Source organism: Enoplosus armatus, chromosome 5 (genome assembly GCF_043641665.1).
Source record: "Enoplosus armatus isolate fEnoArm2 chromosome 5, fEnoArm2.hap1, whole genome shotgun sequence".
In the NCBI taxonomy this organism is placed as follows: domain Eukaryota; kingdom Metazoa; phylum Chordata; class Actinopteri; order Centrarchiformes; family Enoplosidae; genus Enoplosus; species Enoplosus armatus.
The window spans coordinates 2,617,483-2,638,305 of NC_092184.1; the positions used below are offsets into that span (position 1 = coordinate 2,617,483).

The 20,823-nt window shown below is 43.2% G+C and overlaps 1 protein-coding gene across 1 annotated transcript in view; it reads right to left on the bottom strand.

Annotated features, from left to right (window-relative positions):
- The window catches only part of brip1 (BRCA1 interacting helicase 1), a 49,150-nt gene that overhangs the window by 21,142 nt on the left and 7,185 nt on the right, over positions 1–20,823 (bottom strand). Inside the window, exons 6-13 of the mRNA XM_070905932.1 lie at positions 16,034–16,306; positions 12,849–13,070; positions 12,483–12,682; positions 12,256–12,388; positions 11,876–12,030; positions 11,577–11,754; positions 11,198–11,338; positions 10,420–10,581 (exon numbers count right to left, since the gene is read on the bottom strand). Of these exons, the coding sequence (XP_070762033.1) occupies positions 10,420–10,581; positions 11,198–11,338; positions 11,577–11,754; positions 11,876–12,030; positions 12,256–12,388; positions 12,483–12,682; positions 12,849–13,070; positions 16,034–16,306 (1,464 nt within the window). The remainder of the gene's footprint in view (positions 1–10,419; positions 10,582–11,197; positions 11,339–11,576; positions 11,755–11,875; positions 12,031–12,255; positions 12,389–12,482; positions 12,683–12,848; positions 13,071–16,033; positions 16,307–20,823) is intronic.

Below are 20,823 nucleotides of genomic sequence, written 5' to 3' on the forward strand. Positions count from 1 at the left end.
GTGAAACGCGAGCCATTATGCAGCCTGTATAGACAGCTGGATGAATCAAAATGGGAGCGTCTGTTCCGTCGGGTGCACGTGAGATGGCTGACTATGTAGACACCATTAGTCGTGTTTGCTTACTATTGCTAAGCTTGTAAACGTCACTAAACTACACTCTGAAACCATGACTGTGAACTTTTTTTTTGTCAACAAGGCAGCCAGCAATCAGACAGAAATGAAACATTAAACGACATCAACAGTTCAACTGTGTAAAACCCCTGATGAATCTCTTTCTGAGGCAACTTTGTCCCAGTTTGAAATAACTCTAAATCGTATTATAAATTGCACACAAAGCAAACCCCCCGATATATAAGCTAAGGCCCTACTGGAGGGTTTCACTTGCAGTGCAGTAATAGTGCAGTCAATTGTAGGTATGTTGCCTACTGTCTTCACTAGAAAACATGGCACAAGGATGGGATAAAGATAGATATCACTAATAGAATAGTATTATAGATTACCCTACAGGCAATGCAACATGCACTGTGTGGTCAGCTAGCATTTATGTGTTCATGGTTTTGCTTAGCTCTATCTTAGGCGGCATTCAGAGCAAAATCAGGCATTGCTGCAATTGCTGCGATTGCTCTAGAGCTCCGACTTCGGGTTGTGTTTCTCCAAAAGTTGAATCCGCTCCAACTTGCGTTTTTGTTTTTGGCACACCCGTGGTTACCACCACCGCAGCCTACACTGACCACCCACATTCAAAATTAATGGGAGGACTGGCGTTTTCACCACAATGCTGGATTTGGTCTGAATGGAGCCTTACTGATGCCAGAGACTAACAAGAACCTTGTTCAATTGGAAATGTGAATGTTTGATGATGTGATCCTGGTTTATTAATTTAACTTGTAGCTTGTAAATTACACTAGTTATGCTTCTAACCAGACCATGATATGATTTAGGTGATCATTCAGTATACTGAAAAGACAGTAGGTGTGATGGGTTGGTGCGATGTTTTGGGGGATTGTGACCAAGCACCAAACTCTGGGTCTGAAAAGTAAAGCCAATGTAGAAGTGCCTTAAACCTGCATTCTTTTTTTTTATGGCCAGCAGGCCACTGGTTCACTGGTTGCAAAAAAAAAATCTGATTGTATAGAAGTCTTTGAAAAAATGACCCTTCTCACTTGATTTATTACGTCAATAAACATTTTCCTGATTTCCTCAATCGCTCGTTTCAAGTCTTCTTCAATACAGCATGGTGCTCATTTTGTAAATTATGGTCCCATTTAGAGTAAAATAGACGATAAACCAGGGTATGCTTTAGGGTATGGCTACCTGGTGATTGACATGTGGCTACAATGACGACCTGTCAATCAGGATATAGGCCAAGCAATGCATATCTATGGCACTGTGTACATTTAAATAGCCATGAAATTGTTTTGGGTGTTGTCCGTGTATTCGTCTTAGAACTTTGACCCTTTCACAGTGTGTTTTCAGTCCATGATAGTTAATTGTAACATTAGTCTGCAAAAATGTCTTCAGCACTCGGTTGTACTAAAAGACACTCTAAAGAGTCAGCTGCTCTTTTTCAGTTCCAAGTACATTTACAAGCTAACTTCGTTGGCAGCGACTTTGCACGGCATAGCCAGGAGCCAGGTGTATTTGTGCAGTCAGGTTGCCGGTACATGTGGGCGTGCATAGTGTCCTCGGGTTCTCAGTCTGATCCATAGACTGTATCGCTCCACCCTAATGCCAAATTCAAGGCTTCACCCAATGGGTGACGTCACAGTGGCTACGTCCACTTCTTTTATACAGTCTATGATTGTGACACATCTTAAGTCAGAAATGGGTTTAAACAAGGACAAATACAACCTACCTAAGCCTAAGGAAAACAACAGCCCTTTCAGGGAAACAGTGCAGCTGTAGAGAAAGCAGGTCTACATCTTCAGACAGAGTAAAAACTGCACATCATGTAAGTAATTGCAAAGGCATGGCATTGTAACACATTATGACACTTTCTAAGTCTGAAACATAAAGCTGGCAACAAAGAACAGGAAGCATTTAGCTACCCATGTTTGCTCCCATGTCCTCAAGCAGCTTGGAACCTCGTTTCTTTACTTGCACTTGGCAGAAAGCTGATGTGTTCAAACCTCCTCTGCAATAAAATCACTGTTTCTGTACTATTGTTGGTGCAAAAAGTCAGGAGCTCCCCGGGGAGGCACATTGATCTAAAAGCCCTCATCCTAGCATGGCCCCACTCATGTCTGTGCAGTGCAGATTATATCCTTGAATAAGCATGGCTCCACAATCAAAGAGTAACTTCACTGGATTGGAAATGTGTTAGAGGGGTCAAGTAGAAGTTCTTCTTGTAGTCTGCAGAAAACTTCTTTTTCGAACAGGCTAATAGTGACAACCTGTAAAGCCTGAGATGCAGATGGGGCACCCCCGGATGGGAGGAAGTTGTGGAGTCACTGACATCTTGTTCCTAACAGTACATCTATTCGGTTTACCTGCATGAACAGCCAACTCAAGTGTTCCTCCAAACACCACACAAAGCTAAAGAGAAATTTGCTCCGCATGTGCAATACAGAGGAAAACGACAAACGCAGACAGCACGAGAGCGTTGATAGTTTCTTGCATGCCAGTGCGATTGTCTCATAGTGCTGAAATGATGCGTGAGGAAGATTTCGTCAGGTTGGTGCCTCCTAAAGAAAGTGAGGCCAAGACGTTTGCATCAATAAAACATGGCATATTCACTAAATATGCAGTGTTACATCAACAAGGACCCCCCCTTACGTGCGTCTTCAACTCAGCAAACTGTTTGTCCTGCAATTGTTTTCCAGTGCAATCTTGAGTGGGAGATGAATAATTCATGTTATGTACTTTAGGTAGATCTACCACTAAACAAAACAGCTATTATCTGCCAGGCTGCACTTGGAAAGGAGCTGATTCCACAAGGCGTACGAGTACAGAGGAAAAATGCTCTCACTGATGAAATTGCAACAGGATCGGTGAAGATAGAATCAAGGATCGTGTCTGGCAGCCAACGTAATCATATCTGCAGAACTTTACCTGACAGTGCGACAAGTACTTGCTATTTTTAATCATTGGCAGAAAAGATTTCCACATGTATTTTTACCATGAAATTACAGAAAATACCTTTTAAAACTACGGCAATTTCCGGTAAGGACCGGACCATAAATAAATGATAAATGCAGTCATGAAGGAATACCTCTTAACAATATGGGCTTATTAAAGATCAAAGAATATTTGTGAATGCTATTCTGATGGCTATTCAGAGATGTGACTATCGTTTTACAGTCATGTATGATGAATAATAGCTCATTCAAAAGAGCATTGGCATCCTTGGTGGCCAGCAGTATGTCCAACACAAACATGATGTCCACTCTGGATGTCAATCTCTGCTGTCACCTATCTGCCTGGGATGGATGCAGGCAAAGTTCCTCCAGAGAAAGGAGTTGGAGGACTTGCAGACATTTCATTTATGTAGCGCAAAATCGTAACAGAGGTTATCTCAGGGCACTTTTCATATAGAGCAGGTCTAGACCGACAGTGGCAAGGGAAAAACTCCCTTTTAAAATGTTCATCTGATTGACCAGTTGGGTTGGCTCTCCACCCAAGACACAGATGTGATGATACAACTACATAATTGTTCTTTGTGCTAAGGTGCTTTGGGACCTACCTGGTGGATGTTCATTATGAACAATACATGACTAGCACAGATGTTCAATAACAAAGCATCACTTGGGGTTCAGATCAGGCAGGCTGTGCCTCCCATCAGGTTTCCCTGTCATTACCTAAATAACCTTTGACGTCCTGCGGCAGAATATGGAGTCCTCTGGGGTGCCCTCGGCTGCACCACAACCAGAGACTCCAAGTAGGCCAGATACTCCAAACTGCCAATGCACTGGCACAAACAACAGTCAGAACTTTCCTAACTGTGACATACAGGTGCACAGAGGGGAATAGGGACTAAGACATGGGTATTCCAGCACATGCATGCCACTTCTCACTGGCCAACTCCAGGAAAGGTCAGGAAAAGTCCCAGGGGCCACTGCTGTGTGTAGAGGCAAGCTCAGTTATATGTAGTTAGTATCGCAATAACTATAGCATCTTTCCCCACCAGAGAGGTGACATTCCACGCCCCAAGAGTAGGGTCAGCACAGCAAAGCCTGCACCCTTGAACGCCACACATTTGGAAACTCAGAAGACCCCTTCATGTAATCATGCAGGTGTTGGACCCACAGGGCAGAAGCCCCACATTTCTTCTCCGGGCCCCCAATGAGTTCAGGCCAGGCCAGTAGACTCATCAGCATGCTCCCCTCACAGGCCTTGCTCCAGGAGGGGCCATAGTTCCCTAATCCAGGCAAGGTCGCTGTTTATCATAGATGGAGTTCTCAAGGGGCCTTTGAATTACTCTTTGTCTGATCCCTCACCAGTTTCCCCCAGGAGGCTTAAGCAAGAACTGTTGTCCCCAACAACAGAATTTCAAGGATAACAGGCACACACAAACTCCTTCACTATAACTTAAAAATATTCTTGATTCATCCAACCAGGCAGCTCCAACCTGCTTTCTACTCCTCCACAGTTTTGATGCTTCTGTGGTCACTGGAGACGCAGTTTCTTGTTCATCGCTGGAAACATTGGCACTAGAAATAGTCTTTGGCTGTTGTTTTCCACTCAAGACAAAGTTTGATAGAAGTGGTGCATCAGAGACGACGTTCGCTTTGACCACTCAGATCCACATGTTGTTTGTGTTCACAGAAACATAAATCACTACTAATTTCTTAGACATTCTTGGTAAAACCTTGAAATCATTGGTTTGAAAAGCACAAGACTACAGCCGTAGTTGTAGCTACAACGCTCCATTCATATAAATGCTGGTTTTAACTGTGTTTGATTCTGGAAACACTGGTCTCCCTGGTTTACCACACAGAATGGCCACGATATATATGTCTCCATAAAAAGTATAATTTTGTGAAGGTGGGGAATGTACCTAATAAACGGGGCAAAACTGTGCACAATCGTAAACAGACCTACAATAAATACCTTTTGTGGACAAGGGCACAGTACTGGGTACACTACACACAACATAGTGGAATGCAATACAGGACACATATTATCTAATTTATACAAAGCATTTATATCTGGGTTAGTGTTAATAATCATTTTAGTTTTAGTTTTTGGTGAGTTGCATTTGCATGTGTTACTTTAATTGAGTGATATAGGCCATGTAGATACCATGACTGGTCTGACAAATCAAACTGCATGGATGTAGGTGTGAAGCAGAGCGTTTTATTTCGCAGTCAAACGGATCTTCAGCACCTTCAGCGAAGGCTTTCAGCCATGTGAGCGTTAGACACTCAACATAGAAATACAGACACAAAAAATTACAGACATGAGCACCTTCATGAATAATTTAAGGACAACATCTGACAGAGACCTGGTGTTTAGTTGGCAGACTGGGCTGGGCTATAAAATATCAATCTACCGGCTCAAGTGCACACCTCTTTGTATAATTTCAAGACAAAACACCAAATAAACATGAAAATACCAGGTAGCAGTTATTTAAGTCCTGCCAATTTAGCACTCTGATAACCACCATAAAACCAAGTACTGTTGTTAATGCCAGATAGGTTAAGCACTATAAAATAATAAATTACATTCCATTGTATTTTAGAAATGTTCATGTTTTTGACAGTTTATGTACATGTATACAGGTTTTGGGGCCATTTTATTTTGTAGGCAAATTGTACCAAAGTACAATTACCTTTACTTGCCTGAGGTTAATGAACGTTACACTAAAGCTGTCTTAGCTTTATAGGATTTCAGTGCAGCTCTGAAAAATAAGCTATTATTCTACTTGTCTTCAAAAGACAGTGAAGTCTTTAATTAAAAATGAATTCATTTGTTGCCCACCACTTTTAGACTTTAACAAGAGATGTTAAAAGGAGCACAGTTACGATGCCCAGGCATCATAAATGGGAATGAGCAGTATTTAGCACATAAGAGGGCACAACAAAGAGTGAATAATTTATTGGCGAGGCATGGTAGGTGCAATGCTCAGCCTCTGCCAGTGACACGGTAAAGTGGGCCAGTTCTTTCTGCCAATTGGGACAGGGTGGTGAAACAACTAGATAGAAGCAGTGAACTGTAGTCTTTCTTGCACTTTTACACTCACTCCCCCCCCCCCCCCCCCCCCCCCCCCCCCGTACTATCTCCCCATCTTTCACCTCCTCTGCATCCAGCCTCTCTCTATCTCCTTCCCAATGTCCCTGGTGTCAGTGAGCTGTGTGGCGACACATCGCAGCTCCTCTAGTGCCTGCTGAATTATGGAGGGGCTTTGGAGGCGACGGCATTAATGAAACATGCAGCCAGGAGCCACATTTCGCAGTGGCGAGGGGAGACGTGTTGTTGCGGTGTAAATTATTCAGCCCCAAAATATCACAGCAGCCATCACGCCAAGACTGGTGGCAAGAAGCCACCTGCCACCTCTGGCCTGCCACTCTTCCCTTGTTGTCTGCTCTACACATCCCAGCCACACCGGTGGTGACAACGGAACGCTGCAAAAACACAGCCTGCTGGCCAGAGAAGAAGACAGTCACTGATAGGCCTTATCAAACTGAGTGGAATATACATGTATGTAATGTGTATATTTTCATGTCTTATACCTATCTTATTTGGATGTAAATAGTCCTTGTCTAGATATATGGGGAAAAAAATTGAAAAGAAATAAAAAAAAAATAAAATTGACTTGACTTGACATTATGCAGATTTATTATTTCCTCTATATCTTTATACAGTGTGTGCAAAAATACGGTAGTATTATTTGTAAATAAAACAATCACTCCTCTACAACCGATTGTGTAGAAAGTGTTAAGAGGTTCGATAACTGTAAAAATGTAAATGTCAATCAAAAAAAAGATAAAGAAATGTTAATGTTAGAATTGGCCATACGACATCAACAAATTGTGTTAGAAAAAACTGGTGGTTACTAACTTTTAACAAAGATAACCTTCCAATAATCTTAAAGGATAAAGCTGGACTTTAACAATGCTTTTTTTGAATTACAGTATTACATTCCCTTAAGCAAACACTGTGTCTAGTTAGCTTCTCTACAGACCTTAAAAGTGTTCAGTTTATCAAATTAGGTTTGTGTTAAAACAATTAGACAATCAGCAGAATATCAACCGCCAACTGTTTTGAAAATTGATGAATGATTTAAGTTATTTATGTACATACTGTATGTACATATGTACATATGTCTTTGGGTCTTGGGCTTGGACTGCTGATCTGATAAAACAAGCAATTCAAAGACATCATCATCTTGGACACCGTCTTGGGATGAAGATGTTGATGATGCAACAGATAAATTGTTCCAGCCCTACATTCGTTCTTGTATCATCTCTGAAGTTTATTTATACTTCAAACAACACTGACAGCCACAAATTGCTAGTGTGGTTGAAGGAGGTATCAGAACAAGGAGAGTGAGGCTACATTTGACCTGTGTTCTTTAAGTCTGAAACTCTAAGCCTCCCAAAAAAAGCTCCAGCTTAGTCAAACAGCAGTAACCCTGAAGTTTCCACTGTAAAAACGCATATAAAACATCACCAGCTCTAAAAGAATCAGGAGGGATATGCTACACTGGGCAAATTGACCCATGAATCTAATACGCTCCCAAACACAGACAGAGACAGTCTCACTTTGAAATAACAGTACTTCTGGAGCTGTGTGATTGGTGCTTCAGATGCCCCTGAGCTGCTGAGGACAGTGCGTGCTGGCGGGTGTACACCCTCCAGTCCGGTTTGACTTTGATTTGACACGCGCTCAGCAGAGTCCAGGCGCCAGCGCTGGGTGCGTCTTCACACAGACAGCGAGGCGACATCACCTAATGGCCCTTATCTCAATCTCCTTTAAAAGCATCTTGTATTCCCCGCCATCTTTTCACCTCTCTGCAAAACCCTGCTTCTTTTTTTTTTTTTTTTTTTTTTTAAACAAACCATCAGTCCCCCTCTCCAGTGGAGCATTGGTCCCTTCCTTTGGCGGCAAGGACCAGACGGCAGGGCCCGCTGTGGTTTTAATGGGCATTAACTTGGGGGCTGTTGAGGCTAAAGTGCTGCAAAACCACAGCACGGGTGCAGGCCGTCTGGGAAAGTGTGTGCGTGTGTGACCATTATTACAGGCATACTTTGTGTGTCTGTGTATCTTTTTTTTTTTATTGAGCTGTGTGCTGATGCCCAACATTCATCGTTTTCTTTGAACTCATTTGACTGCAGTGCATCAGCATCAGTGCCACTGTTGGGAAATGACAACCTTAGTTACAGAAACATAAATGCAGTTATCTGCCATACTAAGGCAATACAACTGAACTTAAACAGTGCCAATGTGTCCTGCTGTGTACTTTTGACTTCATGTGCATGTGAGGGCAGCGAACAGAGCCTAGCCCACACCTCCTTGACCCTGCAGGCCTGTTCGCCTCACTGCTCTCTCTGTCTATCACTGAGCCTCTTGTGTATGAGGGGCTGATAGCCATCACCTAGACACCCTGAACAGGGATGTCTGGAGATGACCTATCCTCTCTGTGTTGCCCGCACACACACAAAACACACACATCACAGGGCAGACGGGACTCAGCGGCACCAACAAGGCCTCCACGGGCTCCAATTAATACCCCAGCCCTTCATATCCCCTCATATCCTCATCTTTAAGAGCTGACTGCAGATTAAATATTTATGCATCGGCATAGAGAGAGAGATAGAAGACTCCTACATAGCTATCAATAATAAAAAAACATCCCACAGCTCATAGTCGCTCCTCGGCTGGCATCACAGGCTGACAAAAAGGAAGGTAAAATGAGAAAACAACAAGGCCCAGAGTCTTAGCTTTCCCTCACAGTTTGGATGGCGGTGTCATCACCTGTTTGAGAATGTAACTGGAGAGCAGGCAAACAAGGACTGCAGAGAAATCAAACCAATGAACACTGCATGTGACACGTTGAAATACAAGTTGAACACGAGTGGTGGAACTATGCCCTTGGCAAAAACAACATTTGCCAAGGGCAAAACACAACTGTGAAGCTCCACCGTTGGATGGAAAATGATGTGCTATCTTAACATGACGTTGACTTATCACAGCAAAACTCAGTATTACAGTGATGCCGGGCTTCAGCAGGATGCGAGTATAGAACATAAGAGGCGGTTCAGAAGTTCAAAATCCCGCACTCACAGAGTGTTGGGAAAAGCAGACGAAGGCTTTTCACTGCTGTAACGTTTATCAAATTTGTAAAATTGAAGATGATAAAGAGGGTGTATTTCTAGAAGCACTGTGTATGATTCATGGCTGGAAAAAGGTTTAAGTAGGTCTGAGGGGTTTGCAAGCTTACCGAAAAGCAGAAAAAAACAATATATGGAACATATATAATATAAAATATTTCCAGACATTTCTCTACTCTACAATTTTTCCAGTGAATTTCTAGAATGCGTTAAAATACGTTATAAAAAACCCCCGATTCAAATGAAAATAGGGTAAAAAGGTAGTAAATAATATATTCATTGACCAAAATTGATAATTGACCAAAGTCACACATAACATGTGCAATGTGGACAAGCACACATTGATAAATGAAATCCACTTGACCCTTAGTAAGCTAATGTGACAACCGAGCTACAGTGGACATTCATTATTCATGACCAAAAACGCATAACAAACAAAGGGGGACAAAGTGTCTATGAGTGCGCTCTCAGAAGCGCCCTCATTAACTGAAAGAGGATACAGTTTTGCGAGGATGACGGCATTTAACAAGTACTTGACAAGTACCTCTATTGATTAGTCGTCATCTATTGTAACATATGACACCACAGACAGCTGCTTCTTAGCAGTGGGATCTATTGGAATCCAGTCTCGGCTTTGAAAACGACCTACTGGTTTTGCGTGGCACTAGTTAATAGAAATACCTTCAAACCACAAAAGCATTGGGCAATGACTCAATTGTATGGTCTCTAGCTCCTCCCAGTGGTTAAATGTGGAAATGTTCTAACTGCAACAGTCCACCACTGCTCCAATACAATGCAAACAATCATTTTGAGTATACATTTAGATGCATGTCAGGGGTGGGCAGTTATTTAGGCTGGCTCCTCCTTCTGTCCCTCTATCGTGCTCATCATCATCATCTACCCTTTTGGTTTGGTTTTCCTCTTTGCCTTCACAACATCACGCATACATTCAAAACTGCAGCCACCACCTATTCACAGACTACGGATTAATTTATTGTGTCAAATAAAACATTGCTTAAATTACTTTAAATCCTGTGTGGTCTCCCATGTGACAGATGAATACGCATCAGACTCTGATTCCTTCAGACCAGTGACTTTATAGCTCGGCCTCCTGTTTTAGTAGAGTATGTTTGAGTGGTATATTTACCTTGTAAGAAGGCAAAAAGCAGAGCACACCCTTGGCCACGACCTGGCAGACGTGGAGCAGCAGCGCGCCCACCTCGTCCTGGAAGGCAAACGTTTCGGCATGTTGGAAGGTGGCACAGAGTTTTCTGCCTTGTGGTCCTGCGCCAACAGTGCCCACCCAAACCTGAAAAGAGGGCATTAGAAATGGGAAGTTAATGTCCACCACACCACCAGTATACTTCATATAATAAATACATCTGGGCATTATCATGTGGGCCCATACTTTTTGTTATCAAAGGCCCAAACACAAATATCTCCTGGTATCATTATGAGCCTTTAAAAACAACATATTGTTTAATTCTTTAAATTTAGTGCCGACACTGCCGAGTCCAAGTCATCGAGGCTTGCTGGTCTGGATTCTCATGTCCTCTTGAGTCCAACCGCATCAGTTATGACCTGCAACCTAAACTCCGACATATTTAATGTCATCTTTGACATTAGTCAGCTCAAGTGATATAAAGTGACTTTATATCTAGACTGTACAACCTCTGAATATGCACAACTCCATCTGTCAGGCCTTCAGATGAGTTTTACTGCAATCAAATTGTTAATCAGATGGTGACATCTGCTGGACAAAAGAGGCTGGGTGACAGATGTGGAGCAAATGCAGAGGCAAAGTTTCCGATTGTTTGATACACCTTTAGCTGACATGCCTGAGTTCTACACTTTGTCAGAACAACCACAAAATCCCTAAGTTGTAGTGTTCCCCGAGGCTCAGTGACATGGGCAAACCTACTGACCTGGGACTTGTTGATAACATGGTTGGCCTCCAGCTGGATAGAGAATTTCACCCCAAGCTCAGAGGAGAAGGAGCCCATGGGTGACAGGGTCCCTGATGTCAGCACAATGCTGTGCACTGAGCCACTCAAGTCAGAGAAAGCCTGGGAGATGCAGACACAGACGAAAATGAACCCCCAAGGAGTAATTTACATAATCAAAAGATCGAAGAGGTGGAAAAAACAGACATAGCTTTAAGATATTTTTATTTCGGTGACACACTTTACCAGCACTTGGCCAGCAGCCTTAATTTCAGAAGTCATGCATTTTTTTTATGTTTATAGACTATAGATCAGTGTGGCCTACATGGCAGGGTCTGCCACGTCTAGTCTAACCTCTCACCACAGCGGGGTTGAGGCACCAGAAGCTGAGTGTCAGGACTTCCGCCTTGACTCGGGTGCTCTGGCGTTGTCTTTGGCGTGGCCGAACAAAAAAGCCCTGGGCGTCAGGGACATCGGGTGGGACCTGGTTCATCCAAGCGTAGCTCCTCTGCAGAGCTACCCGGTAGTCTTCGGCAAACCTATGGACACGCGGAGAACAGCTGAGTGATCGTTCAGTTCCATATCCTATAACAGTTCAACTGAGGCTCAGGCATGATTCAGGATTTTGTGTCTAGGCAATGGCTTTGGTTTGTCTCTGACCTGGAGTTGTCCCTGTAGAGGAAGTCCAGCACCATGAAGAGGCTTTTGAGGACAGCGGAGGTAGCTGAGCTGATGGTTGGGACCGGCACCATATCCTCTTTACCATTAACCAAACCAACACGCTCCTCTTTCTCCAACACTGCTGCCAAGTTTTGCTGTCACACAGAAACAGACGGTGGAAGTGGAAAAACAGTGCTGTTGACTATTACAGGACATCTACAAACAAATATTTAAATATAATCGATATACATATCACACCCTTTTACCTTAAACAAACGAGGCCATAATGGAGAAGCCACACCAGTGGTGCTGGTGTGAAACTAGACTACACTTTCCACAAACTTTGTGGCTTTTTCCCCCCGTCGCCCATATGTGTGTACCTTCAGAATGGCGAAGGTTCCAGCAGTGATGCCCAAGCCGTGAAAGATGGGCAGTATATCTTTCCCACTCCAGACTTTAGAGGCACTCTCATAACCCCGTTCAGACATGAGGCTTTGGCTCTCCTGGATCCAGCTACACCACGGACAAAAAGAGGGATCCTTAGTAAATGTCTACTCAAATTATGAGAACCGCAGGCGAGAAAAAATGAAGTCACTGAGTCACTAACTTGATCAGGCTGTAGCAGAAGTCCCTGAGTGGCTCGTGTTTGGAGCGTCTGATTTTATTGTTGACCATGCCGTCAAGCTCATCCCTGCACATCAGCAGACTGTTGAGGTTTAAAGTAAAGCTGGCACTCTCCCTTGCACAGTCCTCGATGTTGTGGGCCTCGTCCAGCACTAAGATCTGGCCTGCCAGGTCGATCTCCATCTGGTGAAAACGGAGATTGAAAGCAAGGGGAGAAGAAGAGGGGAGAGGGAGTGGTTAAAAACTCTACATATCATCTGGTTCTTTGTTAAGAACTGAACTCACCTTGTTGCTTTTTTTCCCTGATTGTTCTACAATTCATTCATCTTATCTGCCAAACTCTACTCACACTCTCTCTGATCATTGGGTCCAGCAGGTAGTTATACGGGCAGAAGATGATGGAGGCGTCCTGCATAAGTTCACGGGCAGCATAGTAGGAGCATGACCGGAGCCGTTTGCCCAGCGCGACCAGGTCCTCGATGTCCCAGGCTTCGTGGAGTCCGTGGACCCGCTGTAGTGTGTGCTGTTCCCGCATCCTCTGGACACCATGGTAGAAGCGGCATGACCTGCCCTGTGAAGATACACACAAAGGATAGGGTTAGACCAAAGTAAAATACTTCCAATATAAGGTATGTTTGTTAGGGGCTGATAAGTGACTCAAAGTCATCAGGATTCGATGGCTAACATGTAGCTTGTTTAATCACATAGTCCTTTTCAAAGCAGGAACTTAACAAAATGAAACACAAAATGCAGCCATTGTCTCAGGTTTTGGGTGTGGAGCCCAAATTTAGATTTAGAACTAAATTTGGGCTCTGCTCAAGAAGCAATACTAAAAGCAACTTCCATGCACTTTCAAAGGTTGCCAGCAGATGTGCCGTCACACCACAAAAAGGACGATTACAACAACAATAACCACCATTTCACTACTGCATGTGTATCGACAACAATACTTTCAAAAAGAAGAATAATGGAGAACACTCGTTGGACAAACCAAGATGTTCAGGCCTCTCAATGATGCCATTGACCAAAAGCTGGACCAGGAAGATTTAATAAGAAGAATAACATCACAGAAAATAAAAGGATCACAATATGTTCAGTGTAGCAAACTGGAAAACTACAAAACGATATGATGTGCCAGGCACTGTTTTGGGCCACCCGCTGGCCCCAGAAGTGTCCTAGATTCAGTGGAAAACAACAACATCAGCGCCACATCTTGCATTGCTGCCTGTTCCACAAGCGCTTACTTCACTCACCTACCAAATAGACCAGAAAAATGACACAGTTGGCTCCGCCGTAGCCATATGAAATGACATACATCTGAAACATCGCAAGGTTCATGAGTTCACGCTATGGGAAGCCCAAGGTTATGGGTTAAGTTCCTGCCGCGGAAAAAGGCTAACACAGAACTGATCAAAACTACATACGGAATTTATGATCGCTAGTAAAAGTAGTAGTTTCTATAGTGGCGGCGGCATAGTTGTAGTTATTGCTGCAACTAACGATTGTTTTCATAATGGATTAGTCGATTGTTTTTCTCGATTAATCCGTTAGTCTATAACATTTCTGGAAATAGTGAAAAATTACATTTCCCAACGCCCAAGGTGACACCTTCAAATGTCTTGTTTTCTTGTTCTTGTTGTTGTCCAACCAACATATTCACTGTCCTATCATAGAAGACTAAAACAAACAGAAAATGTTCACATGTGGGAGTCTGGACCCAGTGAGTTTGGCATGAAAAAAAAAGATTATTGATATTGTTAACAGTCTTCCAAAACGTAATCTTACGTTTTATTTGTCGCAACTAATCCAGGCAGTTAAAAAATACGTAACAATAGAATTCCTTATATTTCCTTATATTTACTGGACTGTGTTAATTTCTTTACTTATCTTTAGTTTCCAATTTAACCAGAGGTTGCATACAGTATTTCAGAGGGTGCCTGTGATCAGGTGTCCCAGCTATAGTAGTGGTTTACATGTCCTGACACTCACACAGTGAATGTAGAAGATGTGTAAAGAAGCAGCATCTCACGTACCGAGCCCCAATTACTCTGTCTGCTTTAGATGTCCCACCCTTTTCTTTATGAATTTAACAGCTTGAGGTGACACTGTCACACGCTAATACTGTACACTGGTGGACTCAGTAACCTCCAGACACAAACGATGATCTCTGGATGAAAAGGTCTACTTCTCACAATGATGTGCGAACCTTGGACACCTTGCTGACACTGCTCAGTGAAAGGGGAGCTGGGGGGGGGGATTAACGGCCACGCAGCCACATTTAGCGAAGTCGGGACGGTTTACAGCGCAGTTCAAACGGAGGGCAGGTGTTTTGACTGAAGATGTGAAAGATGTGTGTTTGTGTGTATGAACCACTGGGCGTCTATACAGCATGGTAACCTGACGCTGACTAGACTAGACCCTGAGGTGATGAAGACACGGAGCATCAGAAACACCCACTCCAGTGAGGGGTTATGACTGGGCCAGCTATTTCATATGACAAAGTGAGACAATTGCCATGGGAGGCAAACACCTCCAATGACAGCGTAATTGTCCTCATTACAGTAGGCGCCTCAACTTTAGGACAGTATGGGGGGGTTACAAGTGTCTCATGTCTCTAAAGAAAAGCTCTCTCAATGGTTCATGACATTTTGGTGTGTCAAGAAGAGCCTGCTGGACCAATTGTGGATATTGTATCAACATAATTGCTGCTCTGAGGCTACATTGTTGAAGTAGTTCTGTCTGGTAGTGGTAGTTACCTTTGGGTTTGTGTTACAGGGTGACCGAAAAAAAAAAAAAAAACTCTATGGGGGAGGGATCAATTGGGATCAAAACGTTGTAATAAAATGTTGCGTCTGTTTTATGTTGTCATTCACTAGCTAGTGTAACCACCGGAGAAAAGTTTCATTGCATGGAGGAAGAGTGTGTCATGAGGACTCGTTTTTAACAGCTGGATGGGGGTCAATCCTGGTTCAAACGAGTCCAATTCAGGTCTAGGACAGTTCTTTGTGAGGCAAGAGGGTGCAGACAAATAGGAGGGGTTGAACTGACCTAAAGTTATGTCGTGAGCGGGACATTTTACAGTTGAAAAAAAATGGGTCTTTGGTGGAAAAACTATGTATGTGTACTTCTGATATTTTGCATACAGCTATACCAATATATCTGCAATGAGCTCACTTCAACCAATCCAGCCCACAGGTGTACTTCTGTGAAGATAGGAATTCTTTTGTCATAATTAAACAAAACAATGACATGATGACTAATATATTAGTGTATGGAAGAATTAGATTGATAAATCATTTGGCTTATGTAATGGGCCAATAATGGGCTTTAAAAAAAAAAAGCATACTGGTTCCAGTGATTTGACTCTTCACAGTTTTGTCTTTATGTGTAGCCTTAGTTTAGTAATGATTTAAGGGGTTTATTGTTTGCAGTGTGCACCTTGACCTTAGACATCCATCTCTTTGCATGCAAATTTTAACAGTGATGTTGCATGTGCATGTGAATCTCTGTGTTTTTGTCAGTGTTTGTCCTCACGTCTTTGGCATCCAGCAGGTCCTTGCAGCGTTCGTTGCGGTTGGAGTGAGGCGCCACGTCCGGGTTGACGCAGGTGTGATCTCTGCTGGATAAAATAGTCATGGGCACGCTGGAGTAAGCGGTGCGCTTCAGCTCGTGGGCGATCTGAGTTATCTGCTTGTGCGTGCGGGTGCCAAAGAAGATCTTGGGAATCTTCTTTTTGCCATCTTTGTCTTTGTCCGTCACAGCCTGTTTGGTCGAGGCGCACGGGCACCGAGAGCAGGGTTCAGGGGACTGGATAGACAAAAAGAAACAAATACAGAGAGGAGGTTCAAAGCTAGATTTCAACATCTCAGATCTTGTTCTGTTAATGCTGATAATACAGTCAGTATTACTACTGAAGGCAGCAAGACAGATGTGTTGATAAATCTGATCTGTGCCGTACTGCAACGCAGTGCCATTGCTCACTGCCCCCTATTGTGTTGATCCTAGCAACAAAATGAACCCCAAATTAAGTGAAGCCCTCTGCATTCTTCAGATTGGTCGGTTTGTAACTCGCTGGCATCACAGCCTCCTTTTCGACGTTTCTGGCAAAAGCTGCGTTTCATGTTTTATTCTTGAAATTAGTTGAAACGCTTATGGTGGTTATTATTATGTAGATTCATTATTCATATCACTGTGTTGCAAAATAAAACTGGAAACATTAGTGGAAGGACATAAGCATAGCTGTAAAAGCCACAATGTGTCTTTGGCCGGAGATTTGCGGTGCTGCTCGTTCATATCGTATCACTCTGCATCATCCAAGCGACAACATTTGTTGAGTCATGGTTGTCATGCTTCACTGTGATTTGCACAGCTGTTTCAAAGCGATTGTGATCGGCTGAGACTGTATCCATTGATCACCACACCCTCCCTTCTATATTCCACTTTTTTCACCCAGTTTTTTTTTTTTTTCTGCACAAACCAAAATACTTTGGAGATGACACACAGTCATCGACCACTTTCCACTGGTTGACGTGCTTGTGCCATTAAATCTATGGGCATGCATCTGATACCGACCACCCCACCACTCCACACTATGGCTGCAACAACACATACGTGCACATGTTGCATTGTTTAATTAATGATGAGGTTGGCTGGCCATCTATTTCTGAGGCCTAACCAACAGCGGTACTTATTTATTTATAAAGCCACTGTTAGTAAATTACTGTCTTAAATCTCTTCCTTTTATGTTAATTCTGGATTTGCATCATCAAAGTCTCAAATAAATGTGGAGTTTATCGCTACGTCTCATGTGCATACGCAGCACATGTTATCACGTGAGGTATGCAACATGCAACCCGAGAACATCTTCCTCTCCGTTGTCAGTTATTTTGGCGGTATTGTGAATGCTAAACTACATTTAGCTCTTCAGTGTATTATGATACACAACGCTACAAAGTCATCACCATTATCCACGGCCTGAAAGGGCGTCCTGACAGACTGTCTTGTATGCTCTTTTGAAAAACACATAGAGAAGAATTTGCATCCATACATAAGGTGTCCTGTCACTCTGCACCAGGTGACCTTTTTGAGTCTGAAAGATGATAGGCCACCATTGTGGTGGCTGAGAAAATCTAGCTGCTTCATAATTGACCTTCCAGTGACGTGGTGGATTCCTTTTTTCCTCCCTCACAGGTGAAGTGTAGCCGGCAATGCTTATGAAACCGATCCTGCTTATGTGTTGAGCTCTTTTAAGTGGTGTACTCTTTGACCATTCCGTGGTTCACACACACCATCCAATCACAGGCTAAAATCCAGTATCGGAACTTTGCTATTATTTGAGATTGTGTATCGTCTAAAATATATCATTATCAGTATAGCTGTAGTTGCATATATATATATATATATATATATATATATATATATATATATATATATATATATATAAACAATAAGCAAGTACAAGAAAATCAGTAATACAACAATCTGGGTTCAAATTCAATATTGAAAATACATAGATACCTTAGATGGCTGGTCTTTTTTGCATTTTATTCATTTCTTTTCACTTACTCTCACTTTTCCGTTGCCATTACTGGAATCATTTTCTATGCTGTTTGTTAAAAGAAGAAACAGGCCCTATTTTAGTGTAAACGACAGTAATCAATGCCTTCTTGCAGCTGCCAGATCTTGCTGAATATTATATAAATCTTAAATAGCAACGTTAAAATCAAATTTTAAAGTCAATTCCGTATCCATCCGGCAACCAGCGGATAGATGGTACCCATATGTCACAAGGATATGCATTTGGTGGCGGTTGAGATTCTAGGTCTTGTCATTGTCAACATTTGAATCAATTATAAATGACTGTGATGACCCATAATTATAGACAAATAAAAGATATATACAGTGAGATACATTTGCCAAGCATTTGAGATTTTGCCATACTGTTTGTACCTTTATTATCTTTGGATATATTAGGCCATTGTGGGCTATATTGTAAATCACTGATCAGGTCTGCTTTATTTATATTGGATTTACGGGATTTGAAACAGCAACGCGATGAAGTACCATGATTTGTCATTTAGACTAGCTAGCTATTTTTGTATTTGCTGGACCGGACACCAATCCTGGTTATTTTATACATAAACGGTGTCCAGAAACTTAACTGTGCAATATAAAACTACATACCCGGTGGAAGAGGATTCTATCCACATGGCCTACTTCTTCAGCAAAGTGACAAAGTCTCTTGCCTCGAATCACATCACAGAACCCTCTCTCCTCTGTTTCTGGCTACACTACAGTCATACCATATGTAAAGACGATAAAAGGAGAAGACTGTCCTCTCATCGCTGTCTTTTAATTCAAATAACGATTAAAAAAAAGGTGGTGACTTCCTGAAATTATGCCCCCAAAAGGCAGTTTTACTGTTGAGTGAGCCTTGAGATATTGCCTTGAGATCCTTGTTGATATTGTGGCACTTTCAATTGTTAAACCGCTAATGGCATCAGACCAAAAAGGTGAACACTGTTATGCACACCTTGTCCATTGCATGGCATTATCTTTAGATTACCATATTTTTGTTAATATTGAATAAACATAACTCACAAGCTCGGCAAACATGTTTATCCCTAAATCCTCGACAAATTACCTGAGTGATTCCGCGTAAGAATGAATGGTATGTGTTGTCACGCATCGCAACTTACGATGGGGATCAGAAGGTAGCACTTCAGATGACAGACAAGTAGCTCGAGTTACCCGGCGGCTCAGATTTTCCAAGCATGTTTGCCCTTCAAATATTACAATGTGTGATGGAGTGTGGGCCAAAGAGAGCCCTTAGAGAGCCGTCTCTCAGAGTTAAGAGGGATAACGAGCCCTGAGTCCATGTGAAAAATAAACAGAGGTGCTGCAGGGCCCCAACACCAGTTCAAGTTACCTTTCTCCTCTGGAACAGTTACGCTCCACAGCCTGGGCCCTGAGCCTGATCACCTTACCTGCTGCTGCCACATTAAATAGGGCCATCCAAATATCCTGCCCCAAGATGGCCAATAATTACTTATTCATTGGCAGGTGGGGGGGGGGGGGGGTGGGGGGTGGGTTGGGGCAGTGTAGAAGGGCTCGCTGATGAATAGAGGCCCTTGTCAAACGCTGCAGCAGGAAACAGCTGACACAAGAGTATCCTTTTACGCGGCTGCCTGCTGAGATGCCAGGACAACAAGGTTTCAAGCCTGGCCCCACAGCCCAGAGCGCACACCCCACAGAAAGGAATGTAGATAACTGGCAAAAGGGGCAAATGGGACGCCAGCTCTGCTCGCAACAAGAACATACTGGTTCTTTCAGCGCATAACAATTCCACTGGTGTTGCTCCTTGGGTGCCGCTAGCAATGAGAATGCCCTCGCTTTATCTGTCAAACAACATGTAACGCGAGGGAACTCTTTTCCTATTGATGCAGCATTTACAGGTACACTGTATAGACCAGGTATACTAAGTCTCTTTAGGTTTACGAAGTTTCTTCAGGGATACTAAGTTTACTTGGTACAGGTATACTAAGTTTCCTTGGTATACCTACACAGCCAGGTGTAAGTGTATGCAGCGGCTAAAGCTTTCTTGAATTGACACAACAGAGGTCAGTGGTGTTACTGAACACCTCGGAATATTCACAGGTAGGCTTCTGTTGCTCTACTCCCTGCCAACACCTGAGAGATGGAAATCTCACACTCCAGGGGGCCAGTCAGAGGGCACTGAGGGGCCGCAGGCAGTGGATGACTTAGGTATCACTGGCGCCTCTCACTGGACGCCAATTTGCTCCTCATTCCACGGCTTTCGAGGGCTTGGAATTCATTCCAATAAGGGTGGGCTTCAATAGCCAATACCTCGGAAGACATGACACCAAACACCCCCTCCTACCGATATGACCACACCGTGCAGGTAGGGGCCCTGGCAAATATCTGCCCTCCAAAGCACCTGTTTATCCCCCGGGCGCAGTAACCAGCGGGTGAACCCCATTCAATATTTATCCCCGTGGCTTTCACAGATCAGCGGCCCAGGCGAGGCAAACCCTCTTAATTAAAACTGGAGCTTGCTTCAAAGGGCCCCATTCAGGCCGTCAGTCAGCGCTCGTGGGACAAAAGAGCCCGGGTCATGTAGCTGCAGGGAAACCAGAGACTGACGCGCTTTTTCGACTTCACTTTCCCTCCTCTTTTTCCACCTCCCACCATCCGCGGCTCTAAATCCAAGCCACACACCTGTGGCAAGTTAGGACGCAGTTGTGAAAGCTCAACAATTCCTGTGAGCTGTGCAACAGCATTCAATGGCTGAGCACGTCTGACGA